The sequence below is a fragment of the Pan troglodytes genome, chromosome 2, assembly GCF_028858775.2.
Source record: "Pan troglodytes isolate AG18354 chromosome 2, NHGRI_mPanTro3-v2.0_pri, whole genome shotgun sequence".
NCBI lineage: Eukaryota > Metazoa > Chordata > Mammalia > Primates > Hominidae > Pan > Pan troglodytes.
This window is the reverse complement of record NC_086015.1, coordinates 153603458-153623849: the sequence shown is the minus strand read 5'-3', so window position 1 is coordinate 153623849 and position 20392 is coordinate 153603458. Positions and strand designations below refer to the sequence as shown.

Sequence of the window (20392 nt, the reverse complement as noted above, 5' to 3'; positions counted from 1 at the left end):
GAACTACAAACTAAACTACTGATGAAAACATTTATATACGTGATATGAAAGAGTCCTGTGAGAATAGCAACTGTAGTAAGCACTGCAGAAAAGGTGGAAATTTGTAGGCAGTCTTAGTTAACTGACTCTCCACACCAGTAAGACCAGACTTGCTACTCCCTATGTTCAATAAAGGAACAGTGCTATATTACAAATTAAAATGGAAGACACAATGACTAAACACAATGTGGAATCCTGAATTGGATCCTGGAACAGAAAAAGGACACTTACAAAAGTGGAAAACTTGGTAAAATTAAAATAAGATCTGTAGTTTAGTTAATAGTATTCTATCAATGTTAACTTCCTAACTTTGATAATTGTACTAAGGTTGTACAACATGTTAACATTAAGGGAGGCTAGGTAAAGGACATACAAGAAGCCTCAGCACTATTTTTGCAACTTTAAATCTAAAATTATTTCAGATTAAAAAGTAAAATAAAAGGAAGGAAGGAGAGGAAGAGAAGAAGAAAGGAAGGAGGAAATGAAGGAAGGAAAGAGGGAGGGAGGGAGGAAGAATAAAAGGCGACAATCATTAAAAAGCTATACTATAATTTTTAGCTTCTTGGACTATCCTCTACTAGATGTCTTTTAGTGGAACAGGTTGAAATATAATCAGATAATAAATTATGTAAGTACTAGGTACAAATTAGTAAGGAATATATTGGGGTTGGTCACAAAATGGTTCAGGTACATATCCTCAAGATACTTATGCATAATCACTAGGAGAGAACATTTAACCAATACCAATCTCCAACAAATAAGCTACTTGAGTGATTCTTTAAAATTATATAGTCCATATCTACAACTATGCAGAACCATACAGATGAATCTCAAATACAATACTGGATGAAAGAGGTCAGACACAAAACACATAGTGTATGGTCCTACATATATAACACATTAGAAATTAGGATTGGGAGGGGAAGTGACTGATGGGGGGCATGAAGAGGACATGAAAGGGGCTTATAATATTTTATGTATTGATCTGGGTGCTGGCCACACAGGTGTGTTCAATTTGAGCTATACATTTATGAATGGTGCACTTTTCCGATACAAATTATACTTCAATAAAAAAATTTTACAAGTCCTATCACCAAGCATTCAAAAACTAGATCAGCTAAGTTGCATAACTTGAGTTTTACCATTTGGGATAACAAGTACTGGTGGATGTTAATGATGGACCCAAGATTCTTAGAGATGAGCAAAACAAAATAAATTGTCTCATATGGTACCAATGGTATTTATGACATAAACAGCTTAGTTCTAATTTATTCCTAGCTTCAAAAAAAAAATCTCATAGGAAACAATGATAGGAAATACTGGAAGGCGTTCCCTACACAAAATACTTGAGGCTATTTAAATAAGAAGACTTTTTTTATCCAATAATTTTAAAATTAGAGGTAATAAGTGAATAATCACTGTAGAAAACAATTTGAGAGATCATCAATTATCTAGTAAAAAAACTTAGGATAAACTTACTAGACTTTCATTTTAAGTTAATAACCCATGTCTACTACTTTCCTTGTTAACTTCTCTCTAAATACTGGTGCTATCATAAGGACAGACAAGCAGACTCAAGGGGATGTACACCTAGCAACTGTTCTCTCACTTGTTTTAACTACATTTATGCATTTCTTAATGAAGACAAAAGCCCTGCAAGTGCTTATCGATGAGGTTAAAGCCTTACAAGCTACCTGATTTCTTCCTTTAGTCTAGCTGAAGTTTCTTCCCCTTAGTACTCCTTTACTTTAGTGACCTGGTATTTAGAAGAGGGTAAAATTGTTTGCTATAAACCCTTATGCTGAGCTTTTGTAAACAAAGGACTCCCAATGAGAACCTGCTTGACGCTCCCCAGTGATCATCAGGATAGGTTTCTAAACTAATTCTGCCAATTTAACAAAGCAATGCCAAGTATTAACTTTGGAAAACTGTTCTTTAGAAAATAGGAAGTCAAATTTTAAAGTTACTATTCTCAAATGCCAGTAGGCTAGGATCTCAGGAAAAATTAACTCCTCCATAGTAAGATAATCTCCCAGAAAGCTAACTATGGAAGTTATAGTATTTATTTTAATAAAGAGTCAACTCAAAACAGTTTGGGCTACTGAAGAAAGGGTTGGATTATTTTTGCGTTATCAGTATCTACTGTCCCTACATTTGAAGATGGTTCAGCTGATTGATTCCCTGAGGGCTCTGCAAATGGCAAACAGAGAAGACAGAAACCATGATGGCACCTACACAAAAAGGGAAAGGAAGGCTTGAGGGTAGCTTCAATTTTAGTACAATAACTGAGTAAAGCACTGGATATAAATGGAAGGAGAAATATCTAAATATAGGCAGAGGCAGGCTGCTTGGTGAAAAGTCTATTAATTTGCCAATTCTAATTTAAATATGGAAGGAAACAAAGGGGCCATTAGAGAACTTTAAGTCAATATGAGAAAGGTATATTAGTTACTTACATTTTGATTAAAAGATATTCTGCTAAACTGAAAGATTCCTGAGGAAAAAAGGAGATTCTTGTCTTTCTAGTTAGACAAAATCAAACTAGGGATATTCAGCTATTTAGGGTAGGTCTACTGAAAATGGGCACTTAAAAGCTGCCCCTACTGAAAATGATTTCCAACATTTCATAAATAGGAGCCTAAAATTTGTTATCTAGTAATAGCGAGACAAATTTATGCCTCAAAATAGATAGATAATGTAGAAGATAACATTAGGGACTTGCAGTCCCTTAAACTTCCAAACATCTTTTTCTTTTTGAGATGGAGTTTCGCTCTTGTCACCCAGGTTGGAGTGCAATAGCGCAATCTCAGCTCACTGCAACCTCCGCTTCCCAGGTTTAAGCAATTCTCCTGCCTTGGCCTCCTGAGTAAGCTGGCATGTGCCACCATACCCAGCTAATTTTTGTATTTTTAATAGAGATGGGGTTTCACCATGTTGACCAGGCTGGTCTCGAACTTCTGACCTCAGGTGATCCACTTGCCTCAGCCTCCCAAAGTGCTGGGATTACAGGCGTGAGCCACTGCACCCAGTCTATGTCTCTCTTTAATAGGAGAATCACCCCTGCCAAATACCTATTTGCCAAATTAGTAGTAAAATAAAAAAAAAATCCTAAATTTATAATAGTAAAAATGAACAATGTGATTTGGTGATGTCCAGAACAATCAAGGTCAGAAGTTATATTTAATATTTTTTAAAGCTTAACACACACAAATCTTCAACCCGTTTGGAATAAACGGTCTCATGATACTTTATTAGCTGATATACCTATCAGTAATTCTGTAGATAGTTGCCAACTGAAAGTGTAGACTATTAAAACTAATAAAGTTAGCCATGATTGCTCCTCTCAGTGGAAAATTTAATAAGCTAGTTGAAAAGTTAAAAGAAAGCCACTAGTCAGTTTCCATTGGGTTGGCCTTGTCACCTTAGTACCAACGAGGCCAACTTACAGTGAAGAATGGCTGATCTGATTATATTTTGATTTTATTATATTTTGGCATTAACACACTACAGACAAATATCCACTAACTTCTTTGGCTCTGAACAACAGGCTCCAAGGAGGAGAGAAAATAAATATTTTCAACCCATGAGAAACCATAGATACGCAACTTGCCTCATTTCTGATACCTTAAAAGTTTCAGGTATCTAAAAAAAGAAAACATATAAGGAGTATTTAGCTGTAACAACAAATGATGTACAGGCAACTTCTATGGTGGTTTTATTATGAAACAAAATAAACCTTTCAATATCATATTCAAATTATCAAAAATATAGCTCAAACCTTCCTACACTGATAAAAATAATATATATCATTCACATCAACATCATGACAGCTCAAAGTTAGCTATTTGAAATAAATCATCATACTTTTGAAAGCTACTCTTATTACATTTCTAAACAGAGTGCTATTTTTCCTTTTTCTAAGGGAAACTATAAAGCATACCCCAAAGTACTCACATTCTGGCTACATTTGGAAAACTATTTGAAAGATTAAACCTTCATGTTTATCTCATCTCACAATTTACATTTATGTATTAATTTAAATGGCTAGAAAACTATTTAAAAATTTATTTTATAAACATGGTACTACAAATTTTAAAACTTCCTGTTCTAAAAGTAACTATTTCAAAAGATTTCTGGAACACACCATCAAAAAGATACTGTTAGAAAATTTCCCTAGAGTGACACACACAAGCAAATCAAGCCGAAGAATTAAGACTGTTTTAGCATTTCTAGGCAATGTGTATCATGTCTTAATATGACATGTACATGCACTTAGCAATACTCTTTTCTAATGAAAGAGATGGAGTTGAGTTCATGAGTGTTATCCAAAACTATGCCAGAAGACACAAATGCGTTGCCAGGCAGAGTTAAAAGAATCTAACGAGCTTTCTGTGAATTTTAAAAACATTGTTTGAACTCAACTTCTATTAATTAAACACAAAGTGATGGAATGCTAATAAATATTCAGCAAAACGATTGAACAGAGCATACACTACTTAAAATGTGTGTTAAGCAGAAAGATAAACCAAAGTATCTTTTGCCATAAAAGAACTCCAAGACTTCATTCTGTATTTTTAAAAGTTAACAGTAAAATCTATACAACATTTCTGTAAGAAAGCAAACTGTTTTAGGGGCTTACAAATCAGTAATGCAGACCTAGTGAATTCTAGCAAACAAACTTGAAGTTAAAGTTTCTTGCCAAAAATTAAACAATGATTACTTTGATACCTTGGTCTTGTTCCTCCTCCAATTTCATAATTTGAAATAACATTTTGCTTTGAATCACTATGGCTTTTACAGAAAAAAAACATAAAATAGCACAAAAATTAAAATATAGTTTATTTTATAGAATATGCATTTGCATTAAAATACACTGGGGAAGTGACTATTTCATAAGAAAAATTCAACACAGTATGAACCCTTCAAAAATATAGATATACTTAAAGTACACAGGATGCAGAAAAGTATGTTTACTTTCTATATAAAATAGAGATTGTCCTTTTGGTTTATTTTGCTGCTTTGTCCCATGCTAGATACCATGTGATTTCCCCCCTAAAATAACAAAGATCAGTTTTAATGAGAAACCAGTACAGTGCAAAGCAATTCATGCATACAGTTTTGCATGTATGCATTCCATATGTAAGTATTCATACCTATCCCAGAGGCTCTTTGATTCCTTTAACGTGTTCAAATGGAACGCTTGGTAGAAAGCAGTTGAAGGATTCCTGTGAGATCCGAGAATCAAATGGAAATGAGGTTGAGAACGTACAGTATAATCACTACTTTTCAAAAGAAGATGGAAGATTTTAGATTTCTAATACAGTGTAACTTTTAATAATAAAAAGATTTAAAAACCACATAAGTTTGCTTAAAACAACACTTTAGAAGAAATTAAAAACTGGACAAAATCCAGCAGACTTCAACAATAATTCAGGATCACAGTTATAAAATAAAGAGGTAATGCAGATGAAACTAAACACTAAGTAGCATCCAATTTTGTGTGCGTGCATATAAATGTGACAAATTCATAGCCTAATCAACACTCTTCTGTATCAAATGCCTTTATAAATATCTATCTTGTTTAGCAGTTTAACAAGGCTGTTCTTAGGTATTCATATAAAGTAAGTTAAGCTATATCTTCACAATGTAAAAACTTTTCTTAGGCTCTGTTAAAAGTAGCAAAGGTTTGATTAACAATGAAGAATTCTTTCCTGGGTTGGACTTGACACATTTCCACCTTCAAAATCCATTTATTTATATGTGTTTTTTCCTCGTCTAGGGCAAAAAATGGCGCTGCAATTGTTTGGCAGCTTTCTGATTCTAGCATTGGTACAGTGTTACTTTAGGGGTAAAAGCCTATTTATCATAATTATCTTTCATTTCTACCATTCCCTAGGGCTTTCACCATAGACTCTTAACTGATGGGCTCTTCTGGACTATCTCCCAGTAAGTATGATTCACTTCAAATCTAGGGACTGGTTCCACGGGGATTTAAACTTTTGACAAACCTGTTCCCTCCTCCTCAGCAACTTCCATAGTCTCCCCCACCTTCAAACTGTACATCTGGAAGCCAAAAAAACTTTGCCACATAACTTTTAAAATTCTTAGCCCATGCTGTAGCAGAACAGCAGCAGTTAAGAATGTGTTTATTAGGTACCACACACTATTCTAAGTGCTTTACACTCATTAACTAAATTCTGACAACAGCCCTAAGAGGTAGGCACCATTATTACTCCCATCTCATAGAGGAGAAAACTGGGTCAGATAGAAGTAACTTGCCTTACATCACTGAGCTAGTAGGTGGCAATCTAGTTCCAGAGTTTATGCTCTTAAACCACTACACTAAACACATAGCAGTGTTAAAGTTTGACCTCTTTAAGTCTGTCTCTTTATCTGTTAACTGGTTACATTACTACCTAGCTTTGCAGGCTAAAGAACTGAGACTAAATGTAAAGTTCCTGGCATACAGTGAATCATCAATAGCATTATTTTAATCTACAAAATGAGGTTTAGATACAACATGGCAATTCTGGGGTCCTATTAAGAGCCTTAAAGTCTGTGCAGAATTATTAGTACAATAAAAAAAAATGACTTCCAAGATGCCAGAGAATCACCAAAGTAACTGTTTGATTAATTAGGAGACTAATACGTGTATTTCTCATTGCTTGCCCTACTTCAACTCCTTTCTATTCTTTTAACCCTTTCTCCGCTTTTCTCCTAACTAGGTCTAAGGCAATCAAAGGCACTGATTAGACCTGCTAATAACAAGAAAAGCTTAAGAGGCTTCTACCTACTGTTTATTTAACGGCTTACATCCTCTTAAGATGTATTTGTCAGGCCACTTTTTTCGCTGTACTTAGAAGTCAGTCTGCCAAATCAAATGAAAACTAACTGAACCAATTGAACATTCAATCTGGTTTTTTTTTTGGTTGTTGTTTCTTTTTGTTTTATAAAAAAACAGGCTTGCCCAGGAACATATGGGAACTAGTTTGCTATCCTCAAAGGTCTGTTTGGAGACCTCCAGTTTAAATGGAGTGACTCAAAGAGGAAGGTAGTATATACAAAAGAATAAGAAAGAGTATCTTGGAAGTTATTCTGCAAGTCTACAATTCAAAATTCATTAAAGAGTACTGACAATATATTTATAAGGATGATATTCTTTAAAAGAACTTTATTATTTATTTATTTTTTGGAGACAGAGTTTCACTCTTGTCGCTCAGGCTGGAGTGCAATGGCACAATCGCGGCTCACTGCAACCTCTGCCTCCTGGGTTCAAATGATCCTCCCGCCTCAGCCTCCCGAGTAGCGGGGATTACAGGCTCCCACCACCACGCGCAGCTAATTTTTGGTATTTTTAGTAGAGATGGGGTTTCACCACGTTGGCCAGGCTGGTCTCAAACTCCTGACCTCAGGTGATCTGCCCGCCTCGGCCTCCCAAAGTGCTGGGATTACAGGCATGAGCCACCACACCTGGCATCTTTAAAAGACCTTTAGATCCTCTGACTTTGGAAATACAAATATTTAATTTGAATCAAATTCATATTCCAGGTAAATTGGTTCCAAATGAAGTCATATGACTTGTTATAAAATTCCAGCAGTTTTACAGAATAGTGCAATATCTCTTAAGTCAAATGTAAAAGTGAAAAATGAACATATTTGTAGTTAGTAGTAAATACTGGGATGTGGAAAGAACCTGTGAAATAAAATACTGTATAAATGGACCTAAAGTTTTCAGCACATATTAGAATACACTTGATTTGCAAAAGCTAACAATTAACAATCACTCTTTCTACATACATTCAAAGTGAAGAAGCCACAGTACATGGTTTTCTATAGTACACAGTTACACAATCTATGTACTACATAAAACTTTAAACAGTCTAGATTTTAAGGGTAAAAATTTAGATAGTCTTATAAGCTATGAAATTTTGTTTCTGGGATACTATAACTGGGATGTTATCCATAAACTGAGGGGTTTGTAGCAAACAGCAACAATAATTAGTCTCCAAACACTGACTAACAGATTAAAGGAGTCAAGTCTGTGAAATCACTGATCAAGGAAGTAGAAGGGAAAAGAGCCATTTGTAAAGATTGAAGGGCTTGATCATCAGAGAGACTTCTATTTTGGAATGGCATAAAATTGAGGAGATTAAGAGCCCAAGGAAAAGGCTGTTAATGGGATCATTTCAAGGTTACAGTCCATGAAACCTGAAAGCATGAAGAGGCAACTGAAATTAAAAATTTTATTAGAAGGAAATACTGACTTTTTATGCAGCTGTGGTCACAAATTCTCTTCCACTCAAGAAATAAAATTTGAAACCAGCTTTTTAACAATTTATTTGATATTAATATAAACTACCATTCTAAATATAGAGCCAACGAAGCAATTCTAGGAAGACTGAGATGTGGTTTACACTGTACTTCAGCCACCTAAACAAAAATGCTGTTTTCCTATTTGTAAACATTCTTTAACATCACTGAACAAAATACATTCTTTTCTCTCTGACTTTATATACTCAATAGTCCATCACATTAATTTCCAAGTATGTGAAAATACTACATCAGAAAATGACTCAAAGCATGTGGCATGTCTACCTGTTTTTGCAAGACACTATCTTTGTAGGGTAACTAAGTACAACAGGGAGAAAAAAACAAACATTCCATACCTCAAAACTAAGCTACAAAAATTGTCAAAGCTTAAAGCATAAGGTACTTGAGCACTCAACAAACACCTCTTTCTCTTAATCTATGCCAAAATTCGACTTCAGAGATCTCTAAATAGAAACCAGGGACATACAATATGAAGAATATCAACAAACACCATCTCCAGTATTATTATCTGGGGAATTTAAATGATTAAAAAAATCCTTTAGGTAAAGGGTTACAACACAACAAATCAGAGGCTATGGTAGTTCTTCCTTCTTCCTAACTTATTGTGTGCCAAGTAATAAAACAAACTTCTAACTCTGGGAATATTCAAAAGCACTGGCTTTAGGTTAAAGGTCTGAATATGAGTCTATGCTTTGTCACCCAATACCTAGGTGACTCAAATTTTAAGAGTCTCAGTTTCCTTAATCCATAAGAAAGGGGGAAGGGAAGAAACCACTTTCTTACAAATTGTTGGAAAGATCAAATGAAAGTCTATATACATAGGACCTGACACAAGTAAGCTTGCTTTGTGTTTAATATAAGGTTAGTTTCCAAATTATGCTACCTATAAATCAAATTTTGGTAGAGTATCTCAACATGTACCAAATGTTCTGACATTATCAAGGTAATATTGAGGGAAACAGAATACTTAAACTTAGAGCCAGGGGTACCAAAATATTTAGCACATTTCATTAGGTAAGAATTCTGATTTTTGGGACTCAGCGCTCCGAAGGTATTCCCTTAACACAGCTTTATCATAAGATTATAATTTAAAATGCAATAATCACTAAAAGGATACTGAAATCGTTTCAAGATATATATTATTTTAACAATAAAAGCTTCCAGAAATACCTTTAACAGCAACTTACTATAAAAATCTAAATTTCTTACCATGACATTTAAAGTCCTTCACTCTGGTTCTTGTCAAATTAACAATACCATTTTCCAAATGATAGATTCTCACTCTTTCACATCATTATACAAACTGCCTTTTACCTCTGCTTGGAAAACTATCCCCTTCTCTTCTTAGTGACCTAATCTGAATGACCATTTTAAGATTTAGTTCAAGAGTTAGCCTCAAAAGAATGTACAAGTAATAATGGGTTACTTCTAAGGACAAACAGGGTGGCTGGAGGACAGAGGTAGCAGAGAGGCTTTCGATTTTACTCTTTTATATATTTTGAGTTTTGAACTATATAAATACCTATGCAGAGAATAATTTTTAAATAGACAGTCTACTACCCTCCCAATCCCAATCTGATCTGATGTCTCAAATTGTTCCCATTAGCACCTTATATTACTCCATCACCACCTACAATGTATGTCAAAGTATACATCTGATCATCATTTTCATGATGATGAAAATGCCTGAGATCTAGGAGGGCAGCATAGTCTCATATTTGTATTCCAGTGCTCACTACTCACAGAGCATCATGAAAGCTGAATGACTGATAAGCTGTTTTAAATGTTTTCTTGGGCAATCAACCTACTTAATGAGTATTTACAAACTTCATTTATTGCCACACAATAGTCAAGTGGCAGGAAAGGGGTAAAAAGAAGAAAGTTTAAGTTTGCAGTTCTCTCATGAAGCACACTTGAATGTATGGTCTCATATACATAAGGCTAGAAGGAATCTTAAAATTTGACAAAGTCTCAAAAAAGAAAAACAGACAAGTGAAATGACTTGACCAAAGAAACCAGCTAAATGATAGAAGAGCCAGGACTGGAACACAATTCCCTATACTTCTTACAACATCATGACTCCTCTAGACTAAAACATCATCTCCTTTTTTCTGACTACATCGATACCATACAATTACGCTTTCATATTAAAATGGAAGATTCTTGGTATGATCTATAACATGTAAAGGGGTGATCTGGGAGAGCAGTTTGGACACTGAAATATTAACATTACTGTGATATACGTTTGCCACATATATTATGTTACAGACTGTTCAAATTACTTGCACACATCATTTAATTCCTTAAAACTCTCCCAGGTAGGTACAATCCCCATTTTTCATAAGAGGAAACAAGGCATCTATACCAACTAGCTCAAAGTCAGATGTAGCAGTTAGATTTTAGCCCGGGTATGTCTGACTCTACTGTCTCTGTAATGGTCATTCACATATGTTAACACATAATTAAACACGCTACTGGTTTTATTTGATCAAAACAGCTCCTCCTTCCTTTGTTTTGTCTTCAAAGACTAGGTAGACGGTATACCAAGCAAAGATTTGTTTTGCTTTAACATATAAAACCACTTGATAAAAACTAAATACTAACTCTACTTTAGAAACTAGCGGCTTTACACTTACCTTTGGGAATCCTTTATTCAGATTAAATTATATACTTGTGTAATAAGATGAACAGCCTAAAACTAACATTTAAAACTATGCCATCATTATTTACAATAATTGACACATTAATCACAAACTCCATCTTCTACAAAGCAATATTCTTTAGACAAATTTTAGGAAAGGCTTATGGGAAAAGAAGCTTTAAGTAATTTAACATTTAGACTTTACTTATTTGTCCTGCCTACCCTAATAATAGGTATATGTCCCAGGCAAACACTAATAAAATTAACTCAGTTACCTGCAGAACTTTCACTAACATCACAAATAAATGTACTACTTAAAAGGATGGAAGCACTTTTTCTTTTTAAACAAAAATTAGCTTGGGTACAAAGGAATCAAACTAAATACTAAATACTAATTATTTAAGTCTGATTTGAGGCTTTAAATTTGAGATAAGCAATCTAGATGAAATTTAATTCACCTGATTTAAGAGCAGAAATTATGCAATACTTTCATACAGGAAACAATCCATCAATATACCTTTAATATTACTAAACCAAATTTGAAGAGCATACCTCAAAGTATACTTCCTAAAGTCATGGAATAATGTATAGGAATGGTGCAAACTGGCTACTGTTCCTACCTTTTTATGAGGGACACCCAGTTTTTGCCCTAAGCAATGCCAGATTAAGAATGTAACAAATATCGAGTAATTTGATATGTTCAAGAATTGCTGTGGAAAAGACATTATACCAATGATTCAGGTATACATATTCTCTGTGGACTCAATACAATACCATCGAAAATAGTAGCCTCAAATCACAAGCCCACTGGTTTAGTATAAAGAAAAACCATACACTTAAATAATTTATTCTAATTTAGGAGTTTTGCTACACATACCCCTTAATTAAATATGATTAATATTTCTTACTAAAAATCTGCTTTTCCAATTAAGGAATTACTTACGGAATATCATTCAGGCTATGTTTAACCAGACAGACCTGCTTTTGTAAGGCCTCTCCTTCCTCATACTTTAAGTATTTAAAGAGTAATGCAATTAAGAAATAAACAGAATCTTCAGAAAAGGAAATACACACTGGACTAAAACAATTCTTCAAAGAAAGAATTAGAACACCGTTCCTCAGTATTCACAAGTGTTCCTATCTCTTTTGAGACTATATTTCATGCCACTCCACTGTACTTTCTTCCATTTTGATTATCTGCTATCATTCTACACTTCCCCTTCCCCAACTCCTGCCATTTTAGGAAAGGAAGGTCAGATTCCTTTTATACTTTCCTAACTACCATTCCTTTATTAGGAAACAGATTTATTTGGGTTTCTCTACTACTTGATTGGTGGGGCTGCTATTTGTTCATAACTGCTTCTGATCTTTTCTGGTGCAGAGAAAGACAGACTCCCATTCCTAATTGGGAAGTACCAGATTCATACATCCAGTACCATATTTCACTATTTCCAAATTAGTGCTATCAGAATTATTTTTTTTCTTTTTACAGACAGGGTCTTGCTGTGTGGCCCAGGCTTCAGTGCAATATTATAATATAGCTCACTGTAGCCTCCAGCTCCTGGGCTCAAGCGATCCTCCTCCTACAGCCTCCCCAAGTAGCTAAGACTATAGGTGTTGGCCTCCAGACCTGGCTAATTTTTAAATGTTTTGTAGAGACAAAGCCTCGCTATGTTGTCCAGGCTGGTCTCCAACTCCTGGCATCAAGCAATCCTCTGACCTTGGTCTCTCAAAGTGCCAGGATTACAAGGCATGAGCTACCGCTCCTGGCCCAGGATTCTTAAAAATGAATTGGCATTATATTTATTCTCAGGAAGTAGAGGACATATATACCCCTACCACCAGTCCTATATAAAATGACTTCTCATAAAGGTGATTTAGTTCAGGGGTTGTGATCTCCTAAAAAGAAAAAACAAGTGTTACTAAAATAGTCAGCTGGAAATCTGTATTATTCACACACATATAAGCCATCATGTTTTCTAAAAAAATTTACCAATGTTTGGCCTATATGATTTAGTGCACATAAAATTTTATACAGTATGTGTCACTGTGAATATAAAAGGCCACACTCCTACAGATATAGCTCATGGTTTAGGAATTTCGGGTAGTTTGGAAAATCGTAAGCCTTTTTGGAAATCTGTCATTTCTTTTATTTCAAGCCACGTTTATGAATAAAGTATGTTTTAGTAATCCATGTGGTATCCATCAGTAATCCCTGATGAATACATCAGTATCAGTTTTTATGCTAAACAATGTCACATATATACGAATTTACATTTTTACTACTAACTCCTCAGTAAGAACACTCTTAAACGTGTAGATAGGCATAGGATAGTATCTAGTATGTGATTCAGACATCAACTGTAAACCTACAAGAGCAAAATTACCTTCACAATTTAACAGATAAATGTCAGCTTCCAAGAAACAGAGATTCAAGTAAGAAATTTCCATCTTTAGAGACTTCAATTCAGTGAGCCTTTCATACAACAGAGGTCGAAGACTGAGACAGTTCTGCCTCCTGGTATACATTTACTTAATCCTCTCACTTAAACTTCAAGTAAAAAAAGCAGCAGAATTTGGTTTAAAATATATATAAATGTACAAACAAAATGTGTATTTATGGCACATACCAGGACACACCACTTAACATTCACAATGTATAATACTTTATCAGTGATCATTAGCAAACCACACAAATAAAACCATTAACAAGACATAGAAATATCTGCCACCAAAGGATCCTTAGAATCAGGTTTTCTACAGTCTTTTGGCCACAGATGACAGCTCACAATTGCAGCCATTCATAAGAGTTCCTGGAATGCGGCCTACAGAGTTCACATTGGTTGGCTATCTATGGAAAGTGATCTGTACTGTGTTCCTTTTCCAAAAGGGCCAGTAATATTTTGCACCTCCTCTCATTTACAGGAGACTGTTAAGTGTGTACGTAGTTTAAACAAGTTTTGTAAAGTTCACTATAAAAGTAGCTACATATTTAAGAACTGTATTTTCAACCATCACATCCACCAGTTTACACAAAATCAATTTGAAGAGTCTCAACAACTGACCATAAACCTTTCTAATGAAAATGGCCAGAAAGATAAACTTTATGGTAATTAATAATGTAGAGTCAATAGGCAATGCTAATTGAGAACTTTTTGCATATACAACCATCAGCCTTTTAAAGGTGTGATAATATTAAGATGTATTACTATAAGGCCCGGTTCTTTAATTATAAATGATCTCAAAATTAAGCCAATATAGAACTTTGCATTAGGTAATGGAACCAAAATCTCAAGATAAGAGTTTTCAATGTGTCAACCTAAACCACCTCAATCTTTTTGTTAATTTCCCATTTTCCTTTCTTTTCTCAAAGAAATAGACTGTTTACTAAAGTCCTAATTTTTTTTAAAAAAAGCATATATCTTATTTACAAATATTTCCTTAGGATCTGAAATTTGTCAAACTACTTGCAAAGTTTAAATCACAATTAGTCAAGACCTCTCACTCCAGTTGGTTTTATTTCAAATTTGAAAACATGCAGATTTTAAGGCGGCAACCCAAAATCACATTAAAATTAAAATTTTCAGTTAAGATAGTAGTCTCCTCAAAAGTACTCATCTCAGTAATTTAAACATATGCCTGGAAAACTGTTATTTAATTTCAAACACAAAATTTTAAAATACCCTGTTCTTTTTTTTTTTTTTTTAACCAAAGCTTTCTATTAAAAAAAAACAAAAAACAAAAAACCCAACTATTTCTACCTAATGGATTTATTCCTTCACCAGGTATGTTGGACCAGTGACAAAACAGTCAAATGTGTAAGATTACATCTTGGAAACTAGCATGTCAAGTTAAAAACCAATGAAAGACTGTAACAAAAATCAGAAATGAACATTGGTAAGCAATGTAGATTTTAAATGATTGGGGCAAGGGAGGGAAGTGTCATGTTTAAAATAGGACTGCACATACATCAAAACCCCTGCACTGAATTAACTGTGGCAACTGGTAAGAACACTGATACAGTAGTATCTGTAGTTCAACCATTCACAAATTTGGAAATGAGAGTTTTCAGATTACCGACTCTTAATACAGTAAGAGGAAAAAATAAATGCATTTTTGATGTCATACCCTAAAGAATACATTTCAGTTTCCATCTATCAACAGAAGTCTCTGCTTCATGCCTTATCATCGTACTAAAGTTCTGAGGAATCTAAGTATGGATGCTGTAAACTGAGAGAGGTGTGCACAGAAGGGAAAATGTAATCTGCATTCTCGGGTGGAGGGGTGTGTGTGTGTATAGAAAGCGGGGTAGCTCAGGAAACCAGTCATCATTTCTTGAAGAGATATGGGCAGTATACAGGAACAGAGGAAAGCAAAAGGTTATCTGCCAACTTATCAGGAAAAAATTGGCTTGTGGCAGCTAGAAAAGTGAAGATGCCTGTTGATTATTACCAAAGGTGAAAAAATAAACTCAATCTGTGTTACAGGTGTGTCCCTGTGTGTGACAATGGGAGCAACTATAAAAGTAGAGGGATTTTTCTGAGTGGCTTGTGGAGTCAGTTTACTTAGTAGTCCCATACACACAAAATTTCTCAATGACTAGCTAGCTGAGCTCACTTATGGACACGTGGTATTCTCTAAGCGTTCTCAAGTGAAGAAAGACTCCCCATAAGCAAGTCACCTACAAAAAAAGATGAACTTTAAATTACAAAAAGCAGAGAAGATGAATGAATTTCAGTCAGTGAGTGTTTTTCAAACCACAGAAGTATATAACAAAAATACAAGGCTAATTAGAAATGGGAGGTTAAGAAATGTGAAGGAACTCAGAAGAAACCATAGGAAGAGAAAGCTTTAACATACATGTCATTGTATTCTTCCACATACTAATTATTCTGGAAATCCATAATATTAGTTCGTATCTTTTAAAAACACCTAAAATTAGCCTCTCGCTAAACAAAAACCCCAGCAAAGAAATGTCTAACTGTGAAATTCCTGAAACTTTTTCTATAATTTTTAAATATAATTTTAAAACATTGCAACAAGTCAGCTTTTAAAATTTTGCAATATGTATGTCAAATTTACATGTGACATCTCCTCAAAACCACAAAAATCCTCACTAAACCATAACCAAACATCAGCTGTTGTGGCACTGGTGTAGCAATACACCAATTCTTATTTAGGCCATTAAAAAAAGCATCCCTAAATACAGGGAGCCAATTATTAACATTTACACTTTTATTATAAAATTACTCTTAATTTTAAGAACTGTAGCTTTCACTACACTTAAAGGATCGATCTCAACCTCCCTTTCCTATAGTAAATAGACTGATGGAAGGTAAGAATATCTTTCCAGTACATTTTTTGCTTAACAACAAAAAAATAGTATCTTAGAGAAGTCCCTGGGAAGACTCGTGACCTTGTACCTCCTTTAATCAAAAGGCTGAACTAAGTATGATCTTCAAAGCCGGATTTGACATTTCACCATTCTGTCTCCAGCCTTTCCAGATACACTGGAGAAGATTCCTTACATGGATTTTTTTTTTCACTAGAGGACCTTCTGGTTTTCCAGAAAGGAAAACTTGTAGGTAATATTATGTCTCAGCCTCAAAACTCACACTGACAAATCTCTCTGCCTTACGTGTTCAAGTGTGATTGATATGTAAGAAAAGGACAATTCTATGGGAGCATAACACACTAGCTACCACCATTAAATGGTAAGCATTAAGCTTAAATTCACCTTTTTTTGAGTAAACAATGTTGCATCCCTACCCATTTTAGTGCTTTTAAACACCTGTGACAAGACCAATTCGCTCATTACACCCTTTGACATCAGCATCAGCAATCTAAATCAATTTTACCAAACACTAAATTTTGTATTTAAAAATGCTAAGGGCCTCCGTTGACAACAAATCTCCCAAAGTTGCATCCTAAGCTACAATGTTGGCCAAGCATTTCTATCAAATATTTAAAATAGAGATTTCCATACCTGTCTTCATCACCATCAACAGGAATAGCTATGCTGAATACAGAGGTGGCCAGACTGTTCATAGGTGTTAACTGAAGGGGGTTTGCCAGGGAATCTGCAACAGGCGGCTTCACAACAGGCTTATTTTCAGCAATGAGAGAAAGTGGTGGTTGAGGTAGGGGTTCTGATTTTCTTCTAGTATCGTCGACTTGCCCGACTAAAGGCTGGGTCTGAGTTTGAAACTGGCTTAGGTCAGACTGTGGTAGACTTGTTGGTGCGCTGTGTGTGCCTGGCGCTAAGGGCAGCCCAACATGCTGGATTATGCTGCTGCTCCTGCTGACTGGCGTATGGCTGCTCAGCTGTTGCGACTGGGCCAGAGGCGCGGGTACATTTGGCATAGTAACAGAAGTGGTAGACACACTAGGCACGCTTGGAGCGGGCACGGCTGCAGGCACGTTTGGAACTCCGGGCACCACGGCGTGAGGGCCACCAGGTACGGCTGACAGCGGACCACTGCCACCCATCTGCGGCGGAGGCACGGACTGGGGCTGCCCAGCCCCCGCAGGACCCAGGCACGGCTGCACCACGCCTCCCACAGTAGCCGGGGGCACTCCAGTCGGCTGACAAGGCGCGACCTGCCCGCCTTGCGCTGGTCCCGTCCGGGGGGCCATGGCTTCGCTGGGCTGGGAAGACGCGCCCATGAGCTGCGCGCCCACCGAGGAAGCATTCTGGCCGGTGCCCACGGGAAGGGTGGCCGCCGTGGCGGGGCTCGCTGCGGCGCCGGTGGACGAGGGCTGCGCGGGGCTTGGCGGCTGCAGGCCGGCCACGTGCTGCTGCAGGTACTCACTCTGGCCGGAGGGCTGGACGGGCAGCAAATGTCCGGGCGGTATCTGAGGCTGAGGATACGCGAACTGCTGGGGCTGCTGCGCCGCGGAGGCGCCCACTGCAGGGCCCGGCTGCGGAGGCAGGGACATAGCCGGCTGCGCCAGGGTTACATTCGTCGGCGGCAGAGTCTGTCCCCCGGGCCCCGCTCCCTGGGGCTGGCTGGGCTGCGCGGCTGCCATCATTGGCTGCGGCCCGGTCGCGGCTCCCGGGAACGGCGGCAGCGGAGCCGAGCTTTGAGCCACAGCCCCACCTACGGGTGGCGGCGGCGGCTGTGGCTGCCCAACGCTAAAACTCTGCGGCTGGGCCGGAGTGGGCTGGCTCATTTTCTCCGACGGGGGTAGCTGTGACACAGCAGTCAAGGAGCTGTCAGTTCCCGACTCGGGCCCGTGCGCCCCCTGCATGGAGGCCACTACTACCACCACCGACCCTCCGGTGGCGCCCAGGCCGCTGTCCCGCTCCGCAGTCTGGTCAAAAGTACTGCTGTGTCTAATGCAATCCCCGGATCTAGTCAGGACGCTGCTGTCTGAATCCCTCTCATAGTATTCCATACACGTCCATCGGCCGCGTCTATAGGGCTCTCCGCTCCCGTGGTCCAGCTTGATCACGCGAAAACGGGAACTACATGTGGTGGGAGGCTGAGATGGGGCTGCAGTCACTGGCCCGGCGGATGAGCCCGCCAGCTGGGGGCCGCCGGGTGCTCCGGTGGCGGGGGCCGAAGTGGCGGCCGCCGCCAGGGTACTGGCGAGCGCCCCAGACACGCTCCGGGCCGAAACGACTCCTCCTCCGTTGGCGGGAGCAGCAGCCGCCGCTGCCAGCTGCCCATCTAGGAGGAGGTTTGGGGAGACGGTCCCGGGAGTCTCCGCATCCCCAACATTGTTAAGCGTCTCTTCCGAAGAGCTGCGCTCGCAGACCTCCTCAGGGCCATAATCCGTGGCCCGAGAGACGTCGAAAATCTCGGAGGAGACGTCCTCTGTGCGTGACTCGTCCGGGTCGTCCAAGCTCTCGGTGTCCTCGGTGATGCTAGTGGCCACCTGGGCCGTGGTGACACTGGTGATCTGGAAGCAGCTCTTCTTCTTGGCCGGCATCTTGGACATGGTGAAGAAGGCTGGAGGGCAGAGAGGCACGCCGGCTCCTCTGGGTCCTGTCGGAAACCGGGGAGGGCAGTGCACGGGCCCCCAAAGACAAAGTCCGAGTCTGCGCTGGGGTCTGAGGCCCGTCGCTGTTAAGAGTCACGGGCTGATCCAGGCGCTGGCCGCCCGGTGAGACATCCTCCTCCTCGTTTCCTTCTCCGTGTCGGTCTCTTCGGCTCTGCCCCCGTCTCAGTCCCGCGGCGGCTCCTCCTTCCTTTTTAGCTCTCGCAGCCGCGGCGCCTCAATTCAATTCCCTCAGAGGCGGCGAGAGCGCGAACCCAGGGGCGGGTCGGCTGCTTCCTCTCTCGTCTCCGGGCAGCCGTGGTCAGTCCAGCTCGGCGCTCGGCGCGGTCAGCAGGCCTTGGCTGGGGGTGGGAGTGGGAGGGCGAAGAGGAGGAGGAGGAGGAGGAGGAGGAGGAGGAGGAGGAGGAGGAGGAGGAGGAGGAGGAGGAGGCGGTGGCGGTGGCGGCGGCGGCGGCGGCGTGAGGGGCGGTGCTGCCCCGCTCGGGCTCCTCAGGCCGGTGCCGGCGTCAGCGCTGGGCTCTCTGACTGAGGGAAGGAGCGGCGAGTCCGGAGTCGGAGATGCCTAATTCAGCCGGGAGCCGCGGGCCGGAGCTGGCTGAAGGGCCGCGGGCGGGCGGTGGGGCTGTGGCGCGGGCAGGCGGCCCTCCCTCCCCGGCTCTAGCCGGAGCTCAGCCCCAGGGACATGTCGACTGCCTCAGGCGGAAACCCGCTCTGGGGGAGGGGAAAGCCGGCTCGGTCCTCCCCTTACAGGGGGAACCACCCCTGCGGGCGGGCGGCGACGGCGGTCTCGGCCTCCCCTCGCGGCTTCTCTCAGAGAGGGGCGGCGGCGGCAGACCGCTGGCACGGGACCGGAGGCGCCCCGGCTGTGTGAGGTAGCGGTGGTGGCTTCTTCAGCTCCTCCTCGGTGCGCCCAATTCCTAAACCCCGAAGAAACTGAAATTCAAACTGCTGAAGAGGCGGCTGCAGCTCCCTCCGCTGGGCCAAGATGGGGCTGAAATGGCCGCGCCAGGGATGCTGGGAGGAGCAGCAGCCCCGCTGCCGCCGCCGCTGCCGACTAAAATGCCGCCGCTGCCGCAACCACCGCCAGCGCCGCAGCCGCCGCCGTTCCGTGACGCACCGGCGTCGTGACGTCACCGCTCCGCCCCCTCCGGTTTCCTGCAGTTTCGCGTGGAACCTGGGGTGGGGGGCAATGGGCGGGGCTAAAGGTTAAAAAAGGGAGCGGTTTCTTTATTTAAAATTTTTTAAATTTAAATTTTGTGTTGTAGGTTCTTTAAGCATTGACGAGCTAAAGACCATTTTAAATTCTAAGCCTAGGGAAGCTTACAATGGAACTAATCAGATGTTTTTATGTCGGTTTGTTCCGAGACAGTGGAAGAC

The 20392-nt window shown here is 39.7% G+C and overlaps 1 protein-coding gene across 5 annotated transcripts in view; it reads right to left on the bottom strand.

Moving 5' to 3' along the window:
- Window positions 1-20071, bottom strand: part of TSC22D2 (TSC22 domain family member 2) — a 51876-nt gene extending 31805 nt beyond the window's left edge. Inside the window, exons 1-2 of one of the 5 annotated variants that reach the window (XR_001713727.4) lie at window positions 16998-19387; window positions 5193-5264 (exon numbers count right to left, since the gene is read on the bottom strand). Coding sequence is in view for 3 of the 5 variants with exons in the window: in XM_016942154.4 (XP_016797643.1) it covers window positions 5193-5264; window positions 16998-18955 (2030 nt within the window). In the remaining 2 variants the exon portion in view is untranslated. Of the gene's footprint in view, window positions 1-5192; window positions 5265-16997 lie in introns of all 5 variants that reach the window. The other 4 variants (XM_016942154.4, XR_001713728.4, XM_016942155.4 and 1 more) reach the window with 4 other exon arrangements.
- Between the last annotated feature and the right edge of the window lie 321 nt (window positions 20072-20392).